At 46.7% G+C, this 23,792-nt stretch overlaps 1 protein-coding gene across 12 annotated transcripts in view; it reads left to right on the top strand.

The window, feature by feature from the left end:
- Positions 1-23,792, top strand: part of RYR1 (ryanodine receptor 1) — a 314,039-nt gene that overhangs the window by 15,585 nt on the left and 274,662 nt on the right. For 9 of the 12 annotated variants that reach the window (XM_033954047.1, XM_033954059.1, XM_033954052.1 and 6 more), the window contains exons 2-5: positions 10,974-11,093; positions 11,173-11,277; positions 12,659-12,679; positions 16,996-17,070. In XM_033954047.1, coding sequence (XP_033809938.1) covers positions 10,974-11,093; positions 11,173-11,277; positions 12,659-12,679; positions 16,996-17,070 — 321 coding nt within the window. The remainder of the gene's footprint in view (positions 1-10,973; positions 11,094-11,172; positions 11,278-12,658; positions 12,680-16,995; positions 17,071-23,792) is intronic. The other 3 variants (XM_033954057.1, XM_033954058.1, XM_033954051.1) reach the window with 1 other exon arrangement.

Genomic DNA, 23,792 nt, shown 5'->3' on the forward strand with positions numbered 1-23,792 from the left:
GAATAAGCATTCTGTTAATAAATTGTGGTTCATTGGTAGACAAAGTTTTAAATACTAAGAGTAATATCTTAAAGGTGATACGGTGATTTATTGGAAGCCAGTGTGAATTGATCAGAAAAGGTCATATTTTTTACCATTATGAATAAGTTTGACAGCTGTGTTTTGTATTATTTGGAGGCGCTTTTTTTCTTTTTGTGTTATGTTTATTAATAAGGAATACACTCTGGCCATATCTGTGAATTGAACATTTTGGCACCTTGATAAAAATGTATAATTAGTGCATTGATTTGATTTATTAATAATGAATTACAGTAATCAAGTTTAGCGATGACTAGGGAGTGGATTAAGATGTTTATGGATTTTGGCTTGAGAAATTTAGCGATTGAGCGAATCATGCGTAATCTATAGAAACAGGATTTGACGGTATTACTTATGTGTTCATGGTAAGAGAGCTTATCATCAATGATGACTCCTAGTATTTTCATTTGCCACAAGCTAACTTGAAAATCTCATCTTTCGCCCCAAATAATCATAACAAGACCACCTAGGTAGTTTTCCTTATACCCCAGTTAAATGTACCCATGCAAATTTGCACCTTTTATTTTATGCTGGTAATTTTTTTTTGAGGCATAGTTGCTTTCCCCGACTTTTTACTGCCCCAGAAACACCTCTGAATCCCTGTGGGGAAAAGTATTCATGGTGACATGCTCATGATTTTACTCATGTGTAAAAGTGGTCAGTAATCACAGAGCCCATTTCCCTAGGTAAACCAGTATTTTATCTGTGGGCAGAGCACTGATGGTTGCCTTTGGAGTGTGGTACTCCAAAGGGAACGCTCTGGATGTTGAGGCTAGACTGTTATGGGGTGTATCGGCTGTGTGGCTGCACAAGAGGGCGCTATGTTCACAACTTTACCTGCCCTTCCAACATGTAGTCATTCAATATTCTTCTTCTCCCTCCCCCTCTTTCTCCTAATACAACCCACTCGACTTCACCTTCCTCATGTATGCAGATTACATCCAGATCCTATCCCCTCATTGGCCCCCCACTCTCCTTCCTCTGTAATGACCATTTCTACTGATATGGGCAAAATAGCTAATTGATTATCAGCAAATGAGCTTAAACCTAATACCTATAAATCTGAGGGTATGACTTTCCCTTCACCCCTTCTTCAACTGTATACAACAGCAGAGATTTGGACTTGAAAAGAGAGAAACATGATCAAAGATTACACTCGGTATCTTCACAGATTCTTGTGTAGGTATTAGGGGTGACCTTTGATCACGCACTCTCTTTTCAAGCCCAGATCTCTGCTGTTATGCTTTGGCCATGCTGGAGTTTTTTTAAAATCCCACCCTTTCCTTTATCTCAGATTCAGAGCAGGTTACATAAAATAGCATGACAAAATAAATCATACATAATTCATAAAGCAAAACACGACCGTCCGCTTGATATTCGGAGACTAAAGAAAAGTGATCACGTTAGTCCCTTCTACAGACTGCTGCACTGGTTGCCAATTGAGGCACGAATTCTATTCAAATTCTCCTGCTTTTGCTACAAACTAATCTGGGGAATGGCCCCCCAACTATCTTCTACCTCACTTCGAATTCTACTCCCCCACTAGGTCTACCAGAAACCGCAACCCCTTTGCATACCCGAAAATCGCAGGCTGCGATATCGAACCTTCCTGGACAGAACATTCAAGTTTCAAAGCTGGTAGGCAGTAAACTTGGCTAGGCTACTTCATTGATGTCGCTAGGTTGACTTACGGCGCCTTCCGGAAAGAATTAAAGACCACTTTTGTTTAAGAAATTCATGTCCTAGCCAGTCTTTCTCCCCCCGATCAAAGCTACCACACATCTAAATTCTTTTTTTCCTCATTATAGGTACCCTATATTCTCCCCATTAGCTATAGAATTACTTATAAAATTTTGCTTTTGGTATTCAAAACTCTATTTACGAGTGAACCGTTATTTATAAATCGGATGCTCATCCCGCATAACTCAACACGTACTCTTCGATCTTTAGCGCAAGGATTATTGGCAGTTCCTTCTTTAAAAGTTGTAGGTACTAGACGTCATGACATGTTTTCTATAGTGCCACCTCAAACTTGGAACTCCCTACCACAATACATAAGAGATGAAAAAGAACTCAGTCATTTTAAAAATAAACTAAAAACCTATCTTTTTAAGGATTCTAAAATAAACATAATTTAGGCAGTGTAGTTAAGTCATCCCTCCTTATGTTTTCTCCCTGAATGTTCTCTCCTTTTTAAAAAACATTAATGATGTAACTTTTTCCTTTTATCCTTTTTGTATTTCTCTTAAGTTTGTTTATGAATCTGTTTTTTACCCTGTTTTACTTAATATTATATGTATGTTTTTTAACATCTAATATAATAAAACGGTAAGCTGCGCATGCGCACTTCCTATGCGTGCGTCTGTTTTCCGTGAGCTGTAGCGACCCATAGGAAGTGCGCATGCGCGGCTTACAGTCTGGCCTCACAGAGGCAAGACAAGTGGCATGCGCGCCCTTCCCTGCTCTCCACCTGCGGAGCGCCGGCTGCCGACCGCTAGCACCCCCTGCCCTCTCCGTCGCTTCCCGGCTCCAGCGGCGTAGGCAGCACTATAAACACGCTGCTTCGCACCCTTCTCTGCCGATTTCCTCTGCCGCGTCTCTGATGACATCATTGGAGACAGACGCGGCAGAGGAAATCGCCAGTAGAAGGCCGCAAAGCAACGTGTTTAAAGTGCTGCCTACACGGCTGGAGTCCTGAGGTTTGTCGGCGGTGGGAGGGTCAGGAGCAGGCCGGGTCGACAACGGCAGTAAAAGAAGGGGGAGGGACCGAACGGAGCAGGGAAGAGAAGGGAAAGGGGGAGTGGGGGGAAAATGCTGCTACTGCTTCTACACAGGAAAGGGGGGGATAGGAGGGAAATGCTGTTGATGCTGCATAGGGAAGTGGGATGGAAATGCTGCTGCACAAGGAAATGGGGAAAAATGACAGACAGACGGAGGGAGGGAGACAGAAAGAAAGAAAGAAAGACACAGGGGCAGGGAGAGGGACAGAAAGACAGACAGAGAAAGGGGGCCAGAGAGAGAGTCAGCGGGAGAGGGAAAGGGGGCTGCTTTGGGGGGAGGGGTGTGCTTGGGGCAAACAGCTTTGCTCTGGGGGGGGGGAAGACAGAAGGGGCCATGGAGAGACAGGGAGAGGGATAGGGGGCTGCTTTGGGGGGAGGGGTGTGCTGGGGGGAGACAGAAGGGGCCATGGAGAGATAGGGAAAGGGGACAGACAGCTTTGCTCTGGGGGGGAAGACAGAAGAGGGCCATGGAGAGACATTTGGGGGGGAGGTGGGTGCTGGGGGCAGACAGCTTTGCTCGGGGGGGAGGGGGAGACAGAAGGATACAGACAGCGGCCAAGGAGAGAGAGATAAAGAAACACAGACAGACAGACATATCTATTCTAGCACCCGTTAATGTAACGGGCTTAAAGACTAGTGTTTATATAATTCGTTGTAATTCGCTTAGTAAACTATGGATAAGCGATTCATCAAATTAATAAATAAACTTGAAACTTGAAAACTGTTATAATGTCCTCTTCACAATTGTACCCAGCTACTCGTTGGTTTCCGACCATTTTCAATGTAACATGTAAAAAGTTAATTTTATACTGTAACCTATGTATATTTTTCTTCTAACCAATTTGCACCATGTAATCACTGACCGCTCAGTGACCTCTTCTCTATTTATACACTGTAATTCGCTGACTGTACAGCTATTCTTCATTGTGAACCGCCTAGAAGTCGCAAGATTATGGTGGTATAGAAAATAAATTTATTATTATTATTATTATACATCGCATACAATCCATACATATCAATGCAAATGTAAATTAAAAAAAAAAAAAAATCCATATCTTGATGCTCTTTCAAAAGACATCGTATGAAGAAGCTACCACGATCTATGGCAGATACACTCAGTGGGGGTACCAGCTTGAAATCTCTTCAGACACGCATTGTTGCCCTTCTCTTGATTACCGCAATTCCATTTATCGTGGCCTACAGCAGTGACAAATCCATCCATGGCCATTGGACTCATTTACATTCTGAATAAGCCTTACTTCTTCTTCGGGCAGTTTACAAAATTTACAGAGTGTGTGGCGCAGTGGTTAAAGCTACAGTCTCGGCCCCCTGAGGTTGTGGGTTCAAACCCATGCTGTTCCTTGTGACCCTGGGCAAGTCACTTAATCCCCACCCCCCACCCCCATTGCCCCAGGTACATTAGATAGATTGTGAGCCCACCGGGACAGATAGGAAAAATGCTTGAGTACCTGAATAAATTCATGTAAACTGTTCTGAGCTCCCCTTGGAGAACACATGGAACACCCTTCCGGAGGCCGTGATAAGAAATAGCACAGTACAGGGTTTCAAGGATGACCTGGATAGGTTCCTGGAAGACAAAGGGATTGAGGGGTACAGATAAGAGCAGTGGAAGGTTTAGAGATAACTGTAGAGGTAGGCAATAAAATTAGTCAGGGACCGCTGACCAGGCAATATGCCTGATGGGCCGCCGCGTGAGCGGACCGCTGGGCTGGATGGACCTCTGGTCTGCCCCGGCGGAGGCGACTACTTATGTACTTATGTACTTAATATAGAAAGTTGACTAAATAAACAGTGTGAAGAGTTTCAGCCTCTGATAAGCAGAACCAGTATTGTGACATCATAATGCCTCATTCCACCAATGTTTTAAGAACCAGCCTTATCAGTGATATCATAATGGCTTCATTGTCCGATACTTGGCTCACTTCTGCTACATTTTGATTTCTAGAGTGGCATAGTGGTTAAAGCTACAGCCTCAGAACTCTGAGGTTATGGGTTCAAACTCACGCTGCTCCTTGTGACCCTGGACAAGGCACTTAATCCCCCCATTGCTCCAGGTACATTAGATAGATTGTGAGCCCACAGGGACAGGCAGGAAAAAATGCTTTTGAGTACCTGAATAAAGTTCATGTAAACTATTTTGAGCTCCCCTGGGAGAACAGTATAGAAAAATAAATAAAAAAAACTATTGTCCCAGCTTTTCCTAGCTTGAAATAACATTTTTCCACTGTTTTCTTCTTTAGAAACAGTTTTCTGATGTTGGGCCACAAATGACTGAGCCTTTGCCCCCTTCCCCTTGCTCTCTTTTATGATGATATTGTAATTTCATTTCCTCTTGTTTATTACCCTTGAGTATGTCTGTGTTTTGTCCCTGTGTGCCTTTTGTTATTTACCTTGAAATTGTTGTACATTGCTTAGATGGTATTTTATTTTCAGTATATCATAATAAACTTGGACACTCCTCTGGCCCCTCCAACCTCCCCTACCTACTTCTAAAATCAGGAGCAATGCTCAGTTCTTCCTGTCTCTTGCTCTTCTATCTTTCAAAATGTTGATGTCTGCCCCTAGCAATGCATTTCAATACCATGCTAGGGGATCAGATTGCCAAAAAGCAATGTTGGATTTGGTTGTGGCAACGGAAGTGTAGGGAGGAGAGATGCTGGACCTGATGAGGAAGTGAAATGTAGGGAGAAGGAGAGATGCTGGACCTGATGGGGAAGGGAAGTGTAGGGAGAAAGAGAGATGCTGGACCCGATGGGGAAGGGAAGTGTACGGAGAAGGAGAGATGCTGGAGCCGATGGGGGAGGGAAGTGTAGGGAAAAGGAGAGATGCTGGACCCGATGGGGAAGGGAAGTGTACGGAGAAGGAGAGATGCTGGACCCGATGGGGGAGGGAAGTGTAGTGGAAAGGAAAGATGCTGGACCTGCTGGGGGACAGAAGGGTAGGAAGGAGAGCTGGGTAGGGGGAACAATAGGGAGTTATGCACTTGTTACCTAACCACTTTTTTTTTTTCTATTTATTCTGTCTGCCTTGAACTCAGTGTAAACTCTAAGCAGTAAGGCCCATGGATTATGTATGTCTATGGTGGCGGTCTAAAAAGTAGCCTAGTGGTTAATGCAGCGGCCTGAGACCCTGGGGTGATGGGTTTATTCTCAGGAAAAGGGTCAGTTAAACTCCAATAATATTACCTCTAAATCAGAACCCTATATGGAGAACAAATCTCCCCTCTGCAACACTAACAGGCTTTAATTTCACACACACAAGCCAATCACACAACAGGTAGTAACAGGGAAAAAGAAAGGAAAGAAAGGTGGAGAAAAAGCCTCAGTTCAGCTTCATCTGGCAAAAAACTCCACCTTTCAAGGCTAACCCTGTACTCCAAAATATAGAACCAGTAGAAAAAGCTCTATGGTAGTCTGCAGGGAGATGTTACAAAACACACCGGGACACACAGCCCTCAGTTGTGAAAAAATGGGTAAATCAGCACTGTAGCAAAGTAGTCCAGGATTCAGCGTGGAACACAGCAAAAAAAGAGAACAACTTAGCTGCTTCGGCATCCAGGATCTCTCAGTCCTTCACCTCCTGGGCCCTGCAGCCACTGAACCCACTTGACGGGGAACCCTCCGTCTCACTCTGGTTGCTGCGTCAGGGGTTTCAACTTCACTGCTTCTCATACGCTCTATCCAGATCCACCAAGCTCTTCAGGCTCTCACCCCACTTCACAGAACGATACCGGCGCTAAGACACTCCACAGCCTCCAGCTAGAAATAGCACACAAGCTCCACCTCCAGACACGATCCACCAATCACAGGCATTCAAGCACCAAAGAAGGCCGTCCACTCAAGCCAGGCATTCAATCCCACAGCTGAACAGATTGCAGAGTGAAAATCCATTTTTGCTCTTTCTGCCAGAGTAAACACCTCCAATTCCCCCCAGCGAGCCGGGTAAGCAATGTGTTCAATTACTGTGCAACGTAGAGCCCCAAATTCATGATTAGCTTCCAAACAGTGTGTCACCAATGGCTCTTCCAACCTCCGAGTGTGCAGACAGGACCTGTGCTCAATTATTCTGGTCTTGAATTGACGATAAGTGTGTCCCACGTAGATCATAGAACAGGGGCACACTATAATATAAACCACCCCCTCTGTTCTACGTGAAGTGGCACTTCGTAGTTTATAAACTTTACCAGTCTTAGGGTGCACAAACCTGTCAGACTCAATCATTACAGGACACACTGACCACAACTTCTGTGGCCCCCTGTAGTCCCCATATCCAGAACAGACAAAGCAGGTCTCAAAACATTAGGGCTAAGTATATCACTAAGGTTCCGATTACGCCCATAAGAAAATAAAATCTGAAGATGTTGGAGTCTCGGCGAATGACCCGCTGTGAACTTATGGACATATGATTAAATGTGGAGACAAAGGGGACCATGTTTTGGGACCCCTGCCCCTGACGGTATTCAAGTAAGGCCTCTCTATGGTTATATAGGGCCCTTTTCCTGGCCCTCGCTACCACCTGGATGGGATAACCCCTGTTAACAAATCTCTCCTGTAGTAGGGCAGATTGGTGTGGAAATTCTTCATTAGTGCTGCAGATGTGTCTGTAGCGCAAAAATTGGGCAAACGGGATGCTGGTCTTCATGGCATATGGGTGCATGCTGCTAAATTGCAATAGAGAATTACGATCAGTTTCCTTAATATGTACAGTGGTATGTATCAAGCCACCCTCAATTTCCCCAGTAACGTCCAAAAACGCTATCCTTGTGCTATGGAAATTCATCTCAAATTTCAGCGCAGGATGACAAGCATTGATATAGTCTCTGAATGAGAACAACTCTTCCAAAGATCCACGCCAGAGACAGAAAATATCATCAATAAAGCGGGTCCAACCCACCGTCGCTTGACAAAATCTAGAGGGGTAAATAAACCGATCTTCAAAGTACCCCATAAACAGATTGGCTATAGTGGGGGCAAAAGTGGCACCCATAGCAACCCCCGAGAGTTGCATGTAGAACTGACCCTTGAACAAAAAATAGTTCTTCTTCATAAGCCCCAACCGAAAATCAGGGGGAACCAGCCATGGACGAGGCAGTTGACTCAGAAAATGTTGTAACACCTCCAAAGCCTCATCCTGAGGAATGGAAGTATACATGGAAGCCACATCAAACGTCACTAGAAATGTCACCTCGGACAGATCACGCTCCCAGCTCCCTAATAGATTCAGAAAATGAGTGGTGTCCTTCAATAGCTGTAATTTTATCTAACCGTTCTTCGTACGGGAGATCCTTCAGTCCCGAGACCATCCGGGTGGCCATTCTCTGGACCGATTCCAGCCTCGGCACATCCTTACGGTAATGTGGCCTCCAGAATTGCACACAGTATTCCAGGTGCGGTCTCACCATGGATCTATACAAAGGCATAATGACTTCAGGCTTACGGCTGACGAAACCCCTGCGTATGCAACCTATGATTTGTCTTGCCTTGGAAGAAGCTTGCTCCACTTGATTGGCAGCCTTCATGTCCTCACTGACGATCACCCCTAAGTCTCATTCTGCAACCGTTCTTGTTAGGATCTCGCCATAGAAACATAGAAATCGACGGCAGATAAGGGCCACGGCCCATCCAGTCTGCCCACCCTAATGACCCTCCCCTGGCACAAAGGAAAGGCAAGGATGAAGGGGGATATCCACATATTGGCACACTCGTTCTAACAAAGAATCCCTCCCTGACACTATAGGTCTTCCCGGGGTGAGGGGGGGGGGGGGTATGCACATTCTTATGTATCTTTGGGAGTAAATAAAAGGCAGGAACTTTAAAATGTTGAAACGACAAAAAGCTATATTCAGCTTTCGTCAGGAAACCAGCCTTCCTCCCCATATTCAACATCCTAACCAAAACGTCAAAAATTTCCTCAGAAGGATCACTATCCAAGGGAAGATAGTTGTTAGCCTGCTGGAGTTGCTTATTAGCTTCTATCAAATATTGTTCCCGTCCCCATACCACTGTGGCACCCCCCTTATCGGCACGCCGTATAACAATCGAGGTCTCAGTTTTCAACCTCCCCAGAGCATCACGCTCAGCGCGTGTCAAATGATGGTGAAATTGTCTATCTAACTTTTCCATAGCAGTAATATCTTTCAGTACCGCAAGACGAAAAGCACTGAGGATCGGATCCAGGGGGCCAGGAGGGGTCCACCCAGACTTATTCCTAACAACGGAACGATCCCTCGAGGAGTCCATAGTGGAATCAAAAAATAACCTCAACTGTAATTTCCTGATGAAATTTTCCAATTCCACCCGAAATTGGAAAGGGGAATGTTTTTCAGTGGGAACAAATGACAATCCCGTAGCTAACACACTTTCTTCCACATTGGAGAGAATATAGTTTGAAATATTCACCACAATTGATCTGCTCTGGACTGAGACCTCGTCTGATATTTCCTGCGGCTCCTGCGACCACTGCCTCGCCCTCTGGGCTGCTTGGGTTCCCCTTCCTTCTCAACTCTTTGGGGGACATCCTCACTGCCACTTGAACCCTCAGATGATATTTGAAACCTAGTGGTTTCCTTTTGATTCACCTTGCCATTACCAGCATTATCACATCTCATCCATGCATACACAAAACCTGAGGAATAGTCCCACTGGTCCCTTTGAAATTTTTTAATTTTCTGCTGATGCAACTCTCCTTTAAACCTATCAGCTTTACCCCGCATCTCATTCAATTTACTCTCATATGCCTCCGAGGTTTTCAAACCCTCTAGTGCCTCAGGAATGATCTGTTGTTCACCCTGAATCCGACCCTGCGCCGTTTGGATCAGCAACAGCATCAGATCCAGGGAGCAACGATTTAAGATCTTATTCCAATGATCAACAAAAATGGGGTCATCCTCGAATGAACGAGGGGCCCGAGACATTCGGAGCCCCCTCGGGATGATTTCCAACTTACAATAATCAACTAAAGAGGCGCTGTGTAACTCAAGGTTTTTGTTTATTGAAGACATCCGTCCACCCATCATCCAGAACACCTGCTGCACTATCCATTCCCAAAGATGGTGCTGTTAAAATATCTGCTCTCACACTGTCAGAGAATCCAGCTCCAGAATTCCACATTTGTGCCATATCCAAAATCCAAAAAATTTTTAGTCCCACTAATACATAAACTCTCAGGAAAAGGGTCAGTTAAACTCTAATAATATTAACTCTAAAACAAAACCCCATATGGACAACAAACCTCCCCTCTGCAACACTTTAATTTACACTCTAACAGGCTTTAATTTCACACACACAGAAGCCAATCACACAACAGGTAGTAACAGGGAAAAAGAAAGGTGGAGAAAAAGCCTCAGTTCAGCTTCATCTGGCAAAAAACTCCACCTTTCAAGGCTAACCCTGTACTCCAAAATACAGAACCAGTAGAAAAAGCTCTATGGTAGCCTGCAGGGAGATGTTACAAATCACTCCGGGACACAGAGCCCTCAGTTGTGAAAAAATGGGTAAATCAGCACTGTAGCAAAGTAGTCCAGGATTCAGCGTGGAACACAGCAAAAAAAAAGAAAGAAAACAACTTAGCTGCTTCGGCATCCAGGATCTCTCAGTCCTTCACCTCCTGGGCCCTGCAGCCACTGAGGGTTTTCACAACTGAGGGCTGTGTGTCCCGGTGTGTTTTGTAACATCTCCCTGCAGGCTACCATAGAGCTTTTTCTACTGGTTCTATATTTTGGAGTACAGGGTTAGCCTTGAAAGGTGGAGTTTTTTGCCAGATGAAGCTGAACTGAGGCTTTTTCTCCACCTTTCTTTTTCCCTGTTACTACCTGTTGTGTGATTGGCTTGTGTGTGTGTGAAATTAAAGCCTTTTAGTGTTGCAGAGGGGAGGTTTGTTGTCCATATGGGGTTCTGATTTAGAGGTAATATTATTGGAGCTGGGTTTATTCCCACTGCAGCTCCTTGTGACTTTTAGCAAGTCACTTAACCCTTCCTTGCCCCAGATACAACATAAGTACCTGTATACAGTATACATGTGCTGGGCAATTCTGATAAGTGCTATGCAAATCATGATAATAAAGAGTTCTCGCACTTTCTTGCCCCTCCTCCCCAGGAAGATGAAGTGGTCCTGCAGTGTAGCGCCACCATCCTGAAGGAGCAGCTGAAAATGTGCATGGGGGCCGAGGGTTTCGGAAACAGACTTTGCTTCCTGGAATTTACCTCCAACGCACAGGTTTGTGAAGGGTGCAGATGGGGTGTGGGCCTCAGGCACTGCTATCGTGTCTCACTCTACCCTCTCTGTCCTTGCGCAGAATGTGCCACCAGACCTCGCCATTTGCTGCTTTAGCCTGGAGCAGTCCCTGTCGGTGCGAGCCCTGCAGGAGATGTTGGCCAACACCGTGGAGATGGGCAGCGAGGTAAGCGAAGGAGACTCATCGTAGCTGAAACCAGCATGCTCAGATGCGGTGGGCAGGGTAAAGAGATGTCCCCCCAGACAAGAGGATAAAAAGTATCTGGGCTGCTTGAAGCGGCTGCTCTGCAGAACTCGTACTGAAGACTGTAGTGATGCCTGTAGCAGATCCAGGGATATTACTCTGCATGCTGTGCTGGGAAGTGGCTTTCAAATGGGGGTACGGATAGCACAGGGGCACCGCACATGGTGTTGTGGGAGGGGTTAACAATGGGAACCGGAGGTGGCTGGTGGGGACGGCATGGGGAGTGTAGATTGTGCTACGAAGCAATGGCGTAGCGAGGGTGAGAGGCGGTGAGGCCCCTCCCCTGCCCTCTTCGACACCCCCCCATCTCATCAGCTCCTTCCCCGGCCCCCTCCTGCCGTGTGCACCCGCGCCTCTTCCCTTCCCCCCACACCTCTTTAACCTTCAGGGCACGAGCAACAAGCCCAGCCTGCTGCTCGCACCAGCGTCGGCTCTTCCTCTGATGTCACTTCCTGGGCATGGGTCCAGGTTGGGGTTGCTGCTCAAGCCTCAAAAGTTAAAGAAGAGAAGGGGTGTGGGGGAGCGAGAGAGGCGGATGGGCGCTGGCACCCCTACCAAGACGGCGCCCGGGCCGGTCCGCGCCCCCCCCCCCCCCCATTTCTATGCCACTGCTACAAGGTGACTGTGAGGATGCTGGGGAGACTGCCCTGTGAGGCAGCTGTAGGGGAGAGTCTGGGGACACTGCATGCTGTGGAAAGGCACTGCACATTGTTCAGGGAGTTGACTGCAGGAAGCAGAGGGTCACCGCACAGGGTGCCAACTACAGGGAAGCACTGGAGCACTTCACAAGAACATGGCTTGGGGAAAATCCTAGAGCACTGCACAAGGAAAAACTAGGAGCACTGCATGCTGCTTAAGGAGGTGCATATTGTCTGGGGGGACTGGCTTTGGGAAGCACTGGGGTATTATACTCATATGTGGTACACTGCATGAGGCACTGGCTGCGGGGGGGGGGGGGGAGTGCATTTTCCACTGCACATAGAGATGGCTGTGGGGTTTCACTAGGGCACTGCAGCTGCTCACAGGGAAGAACTAGGACCACTGCAGCTGCGCAGCGAGGTAAATATTGGGGAAAATGAACACTGTGCAGGGGGGCTGGCTGCTGGGAAGCACTGGAGTCATTGGAGCACTGCATGAGGGCATGCTGGCTGCAGAAGGAGATGGCTGTGGGGAGGCACTGGGGCACTGCACATGGCACAGAGAGGCACTGGGAGCACTGCACTGTGACATGGCTGCGGGGCTGAATGCACTTTGACTTCTCTTCTTTTTGTTTTGGCTTCTGATTTCATCTTTTCCACGCTAGCCTCTCGAGCTGGATAAATGGGTAGGTCTTCCATGGTTGCTAAGGACCCTCCCACTGTTTCCTTGCCACCCTGCTGGGGCTCCCACCTGTGTCTGGGCCCTCATACCCCTGAGATATGGGAAGAGACTGTTCTCATTCAGCTCTCAAAAGGAGAGTTTTCATTTCGTGCCAGGTAGCTGAACGACTTTACGCTCCGCGGAAGTCCCGCGTGTTCCCTAAACCGGCACTCTCGACCCAGTTTTCGGGGCACCCCCAGCCACCTGTATTTTCAGGATATCCACAGTGAATATGCACGAGAGAAATTTGCATGCACCGCCTCCTTGGTATTGCAGATCCCTCTCATGCATATTCATTGTGGGTATCCTGGAAACCCAACTGGCTGGGTGCCCTGAGGCCTGGATAGAGAAGCACTGCCCTAGACTCAGGAGTCCTGTGCCATGTGCACTTGATTCTACCACAGAAACATGTCAGATACTTTGTATACTATATGATACTAAACATAATATGCGAGCCCCCTCTCCCCCCCCCCCCCCCGCCAAATGTGAGGTATGTGATTTAAATATACCACAGGATAGAGGGATAGCAACTGCCTAATCCTGCCAAGTTTCAGCCTCGGGTACAGGCTAATAATGTCTTAAAAAAATTAGACATTTATGAATTAAAACAAAAGTAATTAACCCCAGAAATCACATACCCCACTTTAGGCACCTGCAGTTTTTGGGCCGTAGAACATGAAAAACATCAAAGCTGTGGAAAAAAAAAATTGCATAGTCCCGTTCTACTGACCCTATAGCATGCAAAACTTCCAAAAATAAAAGCTGCCCAAATTTAGCCCTCCAAATTTTTATAGTCTTTATCTCTGTTACTTGTAAACCCCCCTCCCCCCCCCACCTCTTTGCTCAGCAGGTCACACACTTATTGTGCGCTGTGTAGGAAAAAGATCAGTGGTGAGGCAATTGTATAACTTGGTGCCTTGATATAGGTGACACGGTGGGGCATGTGTAGCGCCAGTTCTGTCATGGCGCTTAGGCGCATCTCAGTCGTTATAGAATACTAGCGTAGTGGCTTTGTTGGCGCGCTAAAATGTTGACACACCCGCTCAGGGGCAGCAGATTCCTGTCTTGTTTGGGGGGGGGCCAAGGCGCTCCACCCCTATCCACGGCAAAACCGTGCAGCAGCTTCAATTTTAAATCATCGGGCAGCCTCCGCGCAGCATCAAGAAGAAGGCCTGCCCCCGAAAGTCTTCATTCTACTTCCGGGGGTAGACCTGCTCCTTGAAGCTGCATGGTGGTGACTGCCCGATCATTTTAAGTTAAATCCCTGGGAGTCGGGAGGGTGGGCGGGCATCAGTTTTTGGGGAGGCCATGGCCTCTGTGGCCTCCCCTGTTCTGACGCCTATGCACCCACTCATGGCAGGTCAGTGACTGGTGTAAGCAATGCGCACAACTGATAGTATTCTAGAAGTTGTACGTGTTGCACGGCAACACACGCTTGGCCTGTTCACGCTCTTCCCATGTGTACCGTTCCCTTGTAGTTATGCACTCAGGCCCTGATTCTATAAACGGCGTCTAACGTCTAGGTGCCGTTGAGCGCAATTGTCAATCATCCTCTAGGCGCTGTTTATGGAATCGCGACTAGTCTTGGCAGTGGTAGGCATTGAAACCTTGGGCGCACTCCCATTGAGGACTGGGTTTCTTGGCCTAAATGAGCGTGCCTAAGTTAGGTGCCTACTGGCTTAGTCAGATCGCGCCCAAAATCTGTCCCAAATCCACCTAGAATCCTCCCCTAGCCACGCCTACTTGCTGGTAGACCCCCTCAGAGTAGACGCCTGCCTCAAAGTGGTAGGCATCTACCGAGTTAGGTTCCTACCAGCTAATTAATTTTATGATAGTTGTTTTAATGGCACTTTCAATTATTGGCGTCGATTAAACCAATTAAGAAAATTAAGTCAGGCGCTAGATTGGATAGTTCCGCCAATCTAGGCACCTGACTTCAGGTGCCATTTATAGAATCTGGGCCTCAGGGCCTGATTCTCTACATAATGGCAAAAAAAAAAAAAATCATCGCCGATCATAACGGCGCTTAGCGCAATTCTATAAAAGGCATGTGTCATATATAGAATTGCGCTTAGCGGCTGTACGTGTCATTAACATTTAGGCGCACCCTTTTAAGCCAAGGAAAACCAGGCCTAAATATCTGTGCTTAAGTTGTGCCGCAGATCAGTAACGGTGCCGCCCCATGCTCCTCCCGCGGCCACACCTCCTTTTGAGGTTCACGCAGTAGAACTGACGTGCAGCGCTTTACAGAACGTGCCATCCAAGTGGCGCGTGCAACTTCTAATTCATGCCACTTATCAGCGTTGATGTGGTCTTGTGAAAGAATTAAGTTGGGCGTGCAAATCGGCCGTGCACGCTGGTTTGCACACGCAACCTGTGGCGCTATGCACAGAATATGGGGGTAAGTGAATTTGGTGCGTACTTTGTAGATTAGTGTCTAGCACTTGTGCGTGCAAATGCTGATTTATGGCTCCACTGACACAATAAATGCCAATATTCTATAACCTACCTTTGTATTTGGCACCTAATATCAGGGTCCAGCTTATACAATTGTCCTTCATGTGTCTGGCCTTTCTAGAAATAGAGTGTGGGGGAGGGGTCAATATTCAGCTGCTCAGAAACAGCTCCTGGCTTGTTAAATTGCCTGCCTAGAGATAACCGGTCATTTTCAGCGCCACTTAATCGGTTAGTGCTGCTGAAAATAAATCGGTTAAACCCCAAACTGAAACCCAGCTATTTTGGAGGCATTCTGGGTCGGAGTCAGCACCTGATGGGTTAAGTGCTGATGTTTAGAACTTTATCTGGCCAGGTTAGCCGCATAAATGGGACCCTATAAATGCCAAATCTCATCTTTATGCGGGAACCCAGAGCTAGTTAAGTGATCAATATTGCACTTAACCAGCTATCTGTTAGCTCACTCCGCAAACCTGGAAATTCAGTGCCAGTGCCTGGATATGGCCCGGCATTGAATTTTCTGGGTTTGGCGCCAGTGTGGCAGTCAACAAAACTCTGAGTACCGCAAACTGAATATCAACCCCCCCCCCCCCAAGTTTCTGTACTAAATCAGAGCAGACACGTATTTGTAGACACGTATTGCGCTGGTAATAGGCATTTCAAACTAAACAGGTTATAATCTCTCCCAGGTGGCAGCCCCAGATATACTCCCTGGTTCCTTGTCCCTTACTCTTGCCTCAAGCCTCCAGATCTCACCCTGTTTGTTCCCACCTCCCTTCCCCTCCTTCTTTTCCAGAAAATCGTTAATTCCTTCCTTCTCCGTTGTGCAGTGGTGGTTCTGTTTCCCTTGTCCCTTGCTGACCGCATGGCTCCTCTCTAATTGGATGTGACCAGGGTGAACTCTGGTGTGGGAGAAGTCTGTCGGTTCCCTTCCCTTGCCCAGAGCATCATGGGAGGAGGTACATTCCTTGATCCCATGTGCTCTGCAGCTCATTTCCAGTCTGCTTGTGTCTTTGGATCCTCTCTCACTGGGTCTGAAGATGGACGAGTGGACAGACAGGATGCCAGGGGTCTGCCATAACACTGTGAGCCCCCCCCCCACCCTTTTTTTTCCCATAGTGCAATGCAATGAGAAAAGTGTAGAGATGGTTACAACTTCTCTAGACAGTCTAGTCCAGTGGTCCCCAACCCTGTCTTGGAGAACCACCAGGCCAATTGGGTTTTCAGGATAGTCCTAATGAATATGCATAGAGCGGATTTGCATGCCTGTCACTTCCATTATATGCAAATCTCTCTCATGCATATTCATTAGGGCTAGCCTGAAAACCCGATTGGCCTGGTGGTCCTCCAGGACAGGGTTGGGGACAATTGGTCTAGTCTTCCAGCTATGACCTCTGGCCTTCCTTAACTTCCCACATCTGAGCAAGTTTCTATGATGGTCTAGAAGAGGAAAGTGATAAACCTATTCCCACGTCTCTTCTTTGTCTAAAATTATTCCTTCCTATCACTAGGTAGGTGGCTAGAATAAAGCTCCAGATTACTGATCATCTTTAGCTACCTCCCTTCCCTGCTGGTGTGATTATCCAGTGACCACTGCAAACAGACTGAGCTCTGTAGGGCCAGCTGGTGATCCCTGCAGCAGCTGAGTCCCAGTGGGGTGGATGTCACTTTGTGTGAGAATCCTGTGACCCCCCCCCTTCAGGAGCTCCCGTGGCACTGAGATCGCTGTCTGTGCCATCTGCGCGGTCAGAGAGCTCTTCTGCCTACTGAGGAAAGCGTTTAGCTGCTAATATGGGATCCTGTTCTCATTTTTGTCTTTAAATATAGTCCTCACAAGGTGGTGGACATCGAACTTTGCTGTATGGTCATGCCATCCTGCTGCGACACTCCCACAGTGACATGGTAAGTGTAATAGCTGGGGGAGGGCTGGGTAAGGAGTGTAATGTCCTTCTTCCTAACATAGTAACATAGTAGATGACGGCAGATAAAGACCCGAATGGTCCATCCAGTCTGCCCAACCTGATTCAATTTAAATTTTTTTTCTTCTTAGCTGGGCAAGAATCCAAAGCTTTACCCTGTTCTGTGCTTGGGTTCCAACTGCCGAAATCTCTGTTAAGACTTACCCCAGCCCATCTACACCCTCCCAGCCATTGAAGCCCTCCCCTGCCCATCCTCCACCAAACGGCCATATACAGACACAGACCGTGCAAGTCTGCCCAGTACTGTGCATTCCCAGAGATAGGGCACTGTCTCGGCAGTCCATCAGACTAGAATGTTGCTCTCTCATTCAAAAAAAGAAGAAAAAACCACTGAAAGAGCAAAGAAAATCCTGCAAAGGTCCTGGAGCACAAAATAGTAAGGTAAATAAGATTACTCCTCGCCTGATAGCACTGTGCAACAGAGGTTTGGGGGCATGAATTGTAGTGGGTATTCTATAGTGATTTGGGGTCACTGAATTCAAAACTGACCTTTAATTTTTCGGTATAACCCTCTGATTTTTGGCAAAAGAGCATTACATAACATAACATTACACTTAGACCGCGTTACCAAAAAGTTCTACGCAGTTTACAAAAGATTATAAACATTAAACATAATCGTATATTTGAATGAGTCAGCTAGTCAGGTATTTGGAGAAAAGATAGGTTTTTAGCTGTTTTCTAAAATGTCTGTAAGAAACAGCTGCGAGCAACAATGTTCGAAATTCTTTTTCATGAGAAGCTGCCTGAGATGCTAAAGAGTAATTTAGGAATTTCTTGCTTTCGCAACCTTTTACAGAAGGGAAATTGAACAGAGCATGAGTTTTTCTACTGCATTTGTGCGTAGCTATGGAAAAGCTATTAGCCAGATAAGTAGGGGCTGCACCATATAAAACCTTGTAACAAAAACAGCCCAACTTGAACAATACTTGAGCTTCCACTAGCAACCAATGCAATTTGCAATAAAACAACGTTACATGATCGTATTTCTTCATTCCGTAAATCAATCTAACTGCTGTGTTCTGTATCAATGATAATCTCAATAATTCCTTCTTAGCAATTGATAAAGGAGACTCAACAGTAATGACTGGACCAATAAATTTAAAAGCTAAAAATTCATAATAGGGTCTAATTGTATATAGTCTCCGTAAAGTAAAATTAACATTTTCGCTATTATTTTGTAATGCTTGGAGTAAATGTTATAACAATCTCTGAGATATTAAAACAGTTTGCCTCAAATTAGATTTTTAAGCTAAAGTATTAATGCTAATGATGATGTAATAATGTGATATATAATTAAATTATTATTGATGAGGAGGCGGAGCTGGAATATGCAGTTTTTTGTAGGCCTATTGCATCATCAGCAATTTTCAAGCTTCATCAGCGCAGTTGAGATTAAATCGTCAATTTTTGTATCGGGGTTTTGCTTCTTAGTTAAATCGGCGCAATGCGTTTCATTATGACTTCTCATGCTATAAATATTTGAGGCTTGCTCAAAAACTAGACGTGATAGGAGAAAACTGAGGCTATTTTCATCCACAGGAGGTCAAATTCTATAAAATAAACCTCATTTTCTTCTTGCCCCAGAAAAAAAGTTAAAATTTGTTGTGCAGTGTAATGTCTCCAAATCACTTTATTGTATATGTTTATTGAAAAGTTCTATACCACTACTAATGACTAATTCAGAGCATTTTACATGAGCTTCGGTAATGGTGTTACAATACAGAGTTAGCGTTTTTTTGAGATGGTTTTCGATAGACACATTTATACCATAATCAATCCTACGTATATACACATATAATACTAATATGGTGTACTGTGTTCATACTAAATCCTACTTATTTGCACATACAGTACCTGGACAGAGACGCGTTATAAAATCTCATATTTATAGAGGGGCAAATTCTATAAGAAACGGTCAAACTTTAGGCACCGATATAGGCACTGTTCAGCGCGATTCAAGCACAATTGGGCGCTGTTTACTGAATCACGCTGAACGGCACCTATTGTGGAGGCGCCCATTAAATAGGCCAGCTCTAGGCACAACTAAAAGGTAGGCGTTCATGCGAGCGCTTAAACATGCTTAAGAGCAGTGATTCTGTAAGAAGGCGCCTAACACGTAGCCAGGCCCACGTGCATAGCGCCTATTTTTTTGCAGGCCGCCTAAATTTTTAGAGGCGCCTTCTTACAGACTCGCGCTTTCTTGATAGGCGCCTATGTTTCAATCATTGCTGATTAAAAAGCTTAATTGAGCTTGTTCTTCAATTTGGATAGACGCCTTCTAGTTGGGTGCCTCCGAAATAGGTGGTTAACTAAACTAAACTAAACTAAACCTTAGGTTTGTATACCGCACCATCTCCGCGTGCGCAGAGCTCGGCACGGTTTACATGGGTTGAGAGGAAAGGAACTACAAGGAAAGGAAATAGGAGAGGGACTGAGGAGATAGAGGGGGACAGGAAACTAGAGCACAGGAGGTGATTAGGTTTTTGAAAAGAGCCAAGTTTTCAAGTGTTTGCGGAAGGATTGGAAGGAGCTAGAATTTCTGAGCGGGGAAGAAAGGTTGTTCCAGAGTTCTGTGGTTCTAAAGGGGAGGGATATTCCAAGTTTTCCTGCGCGGGATATACCTTTTATAGAAGGGAAAGATAGTTTCAGTTTTTGGGAGGATCTAGTCGAGAGCGGGTTTGAGGAATTCCAGAAGAGTGGGATAACAGGAGGAAGGACGCCATGTAGAATCTTGAAGGCTATGCAGGCACATTTATAAAGGACTCTGGAGTACACTGGGAGCCAGTGAAGCTTGGAGAGGAGTGGGGAAACGTGGTCGAACTTGCCTTTTGCGAAAATAAGCTTGGCCGCGGCGTTTTGAATTAGCTGAAGTCTATGGAGGTTTTTCTTTGTTAGGCTTATATAGATGGAGTTGCAGTAGTCCAGTCTAGAAAGGATGGTGGATTGAACGAGGATGGCGAAATGAGAATGATGAAAGCAGGATCTTACTTTCCTCAACATATGGAGGCTAAAGAAGCATTTTTTTACTAGGGAGTTGAGGTGATCGTTGAAGGAGAGAGAGGAATCTAAGATGATGCCAAGGACTTTGCTTGAAAAGTCAAGCTGAAGAGTGGGGCCGGAAGATAGAGGGATGGAGGTGGGTAAATGGTCTAGGGTTGGGCCGAGCCAAAGAAGTTTGGTTTTGGACTCATTCAGTTTCATTTGTACAGATTGGGCCCAGGATTGGAGGTTCGTGATACATGTGGAAATGTTCTCAGCGAGGTTCGAGAGGTTCGAGTCGGTTTCGAGGAGGATGAGGATGTCATCGGCGTAGGAGTAGAGAGTTTCTAGTGGGGATAAATGAAGGAGTTTCAGAGAGGACATGTAGATGTTGAAAAGGATAGGGGAGAGGGGTGAGCCTTGAGGGACTCCACATTTTGGCTTCCAGGCGGGGGATGAGGAACCGTTTGTGTTAACGGTGTAGGAGCGGAAGCGTAGGAATTTCGAGAACCAATCCAGAACTGTGGAGCTTATGCCTATTTCGGAGAGTTGGAAGATTAGGATGTCGTGGTGAACGACATCAAAGGCTGCGGAGAGGTCGAATTGAAGAAGAACAGCAAATTTGTTGCGAGAATGGAGTTGTTGCACCTTAGAGATTAGAGAGGCCAAGAGGGATTCGGTGCTAAAGTTGGGTCTGAAGCCGAATTGGTGGGGTAGGAGGATAGAGAATCGTTCTAGGTAGGATGAGAGTTGGGTGGATATGATGGATTCTAATAACTTGGTTAGGAGAGGGATATTTGCTATAGGACGGTAATTTGATGGAATGGAGGGATCGAGGTCGGCCTTTTTCAGTAGAGGGGACAGTGAAATGTGTCCCATGTCGGGGGAGAAAAGGCCTGATGTTAGGGCAGAGTTTATAAGTTCGGTGAGGGAAGCGATGGCCTGTGTAGGGATATTCTCGAATAGGTAGGAGGGGAAAGGGTCCAAAATGCACTTGCAAGTTTTTAGTTTGAGGCCGAGTTTGGAGACTTGCGATTCAGAGACAAGCTCGAAGGTGGTCCAGGATCTGTCGGCAGGGATGGATACCGGTAAGGTAGAGTTAGGAACCATAGAGGTCAGGGAATTGTAGGAGACTGAGGGGGGGAAGGAGCATCTAAGGGTGGTAATCTTTTCATTAAAGAAATTTGCAAGGGCCTCGGCTGATAGAGATGGCGGAAGCGAAGACGGGTCTTTTTTTATAGTTAGGGAGCGCCAGATGTTGAACAGCGCACTGATCTGGTTGTTGGATCTGGAGATCTTGTCTCCAAAGAAGTTTTTCCTGGCTTTTTTTAATGTTGAATTGTAAAATTTAATATTAGTCCTCCAGGTCTGTCTGTCAGAGGGGGATTTGGATTTTTTCCATTTGCGCTCCAAAGCGCGACACTTCTGTTTCAATTCTCTGTGAAGGGGTAGGTACCAGGGGGCCTTTCGGGGATAGGAGATGGTTTTGGTGGTTAATGGAGCAAGGGAGTGGTAGGTGGACTCGGAGAGGATGGTCCAGTTGTGCCAATGTGATTCGGGGTCTATAGGTCTGGGGTTGGAGGAGAGTTTGTTGAGAAATTTGGACCAGAATAGGTTGCTCGAGGTTTTTTTGCGGTAGGTTATGGAATGAGAGAAGTGGGGTGGGGAGTCAAGATGTGACATGAAGACGGGGAGACAGGTAGTCCCTAAGAAGTGGTCTGACCAAGGGACTTGTTCCCAGCGAGTGTCGTCGGTTGAGGTTTTGAAGGTGGTAAGATCAATGAAGGTGGTGAAGTCTAAAGTATGCCCTTTTTCGTGGGTTTGGGATGGGGTGGGTGAGGGAAAGCCAAGAGAGGTAAGGAAGTTGTTGAATTCGGATGTATCATTGTTATTTGTGTCGTCGAGGTGGAGATTGATATCACCAACAATCAGGAGTCTTTGGAATTTAAGGAAGGCATTTGTTATGGTCTCATAGACGAGATTTGAAGATTTTGCCCAAGGGGTGGGTGGCCGGTATAATAATAGGATGCCCAGTGGGTGGGTGCGGAGTTCGTCATTGACTGAAGCAAGCAAATATTCTAGAGAAGGATGGGTGCCCGTCTCAAGGAGCTGGACGTCGAAGAAAGATTTGTAGAGGAGTGCCAGGCCGCCTCCTTTTCGATTGGGTCTGGGGGAAAAGAGGCCTTGGTAACCGTGGGGGAGGAGTTCATTTTGTGTGAATAGGTCGTCTTTGGCGATCCATGTTTCTGTGGTGCACAGGAATCCAGGGTCGAGCTCGTCTAGAAGGTCTTTCAAGATTTGGGTCTTGTTGCACGCGGATCTGGCGTTGCAATAAAGTGTCGGGACTGGGGTGAGAGAGTCCGGGACAGTGTTGAGAGGATTGGCTGGGGGTAGGGGCTTTAGGGAATCTTGGTTGACTTTTCGGGGGTTTTTCTTGGGAGGGGAATTTCTGGTGCTTATCAGTGTGGGGATTCTGAGTCCGGGGCAGATGGTATTGGTGTTAGCGGGGTCGAGTAGGTTGGGGGGGGGAGGTTTCAAACAGAGGGAAGGATAGAGGGGTGCGCAGAGTAGGAGGAGAAGGATCCAGAAGGATGGATTCATGGTGGGGGTGGTTGGTGTGTGAGAGTCTGCAGCAAGGGGGAGTAGAGTTGGGGTTGAGGAAGGAGCAGGGGAACTTGAATTGAGCTACTAAGTATGTGCTAGGGGAAATGAGGCGACTGAAGTGAGAGACTGGTAAAAGAACCTTTGGCAGAGAGTACAGTATGGTGCAGAAATTGAGCAAAAAACTGGTAAAAGTTTGACATCAAAAACAGGAGCAAATACAATAGTAAAATATGGTACAGAAAACAGGGGTATAAACAATGGTAAATTTTGACAACGGGCAGAATCAGGGTTGGGTGAGGGGAGATGAGAGTCTGGAGGCCTTCAGTGGACCTTGATAGGCCAAGGGGGGGGGGGGGTGGTGGGGTGAGGCAGAGAGGAGCCCGAGCTTGCTTGCTAGTACAATCTTGTAGGGGCTTCGGCAGCTCTTGGGTGGGCTGTGGGGCAAAGTTCCTAGTGAAAAGTAGGTCCGTACGCTCCTGATGGGCTGGAGAGAAGCAGGCTCGCAAAGTCTGCAGGGCAGGGCAAATCCCTCCTGCTCGGGTGGCGTCGGGTGGAGGAAGGAGGAACAAGATGGAGGAAGCTTCCTCCTTCCTCTGCCTAGGAGGCGCTGGAGCGGCGAAAAAGAGAAAACTTTCGTCGGCCCGCAATGGGCTGGAGAGAGGCTGGGTCGTGCTGGTCTTAACAGCCCTCGGATGGGCTGGAGAGCAGCAGGCTCGTAAAGTCTGCAGGGCAGGGCAAATCCCTCCTGCTCGAGTGGCGTCGGGTGGAGGAAGGAGGAACAAGATGGAGGAAGCTTCCTCCTTCCTCTGCCTAGGAGGCGCTGGAGCGGCGAAAAAGAGAAAACTTTCGTCGGCCCGCAATGGGCTGGAGAGAGGCTGGGTCGCGCTGGTCTTAACAGCCCTCGGATGGGCTGGAGAGCAGCAGGCTCGTAAAGTCTGCAGGGCAGGGCAAATCCCTCCTGCTCGAGTGGCGTCGGGTGGAGGAAGGAGGAACAAGATGGAGGAAGCTTCCTCCTTCCTCTGCCTAGGAGGCGCTGGAGCGGCGAAAAAGAGAAAACTTTCG

Source organism: Geotrypetes seraphini, chromosome 8 (assembly GCF_902459505.1).
Source record: "Geotrypetes seraphini chromosome 8, aGeoSer1.1, whole genome shotgun sequence".
In the NCBI taxonomy this organism is placed as follows: domain Eukaryota; kingdom Metazoa; phylum Chordata; class Amphibia; order Gymnophiona; family Dermophiidae; genus Geotrypetes; species Geotrypetes seraphini.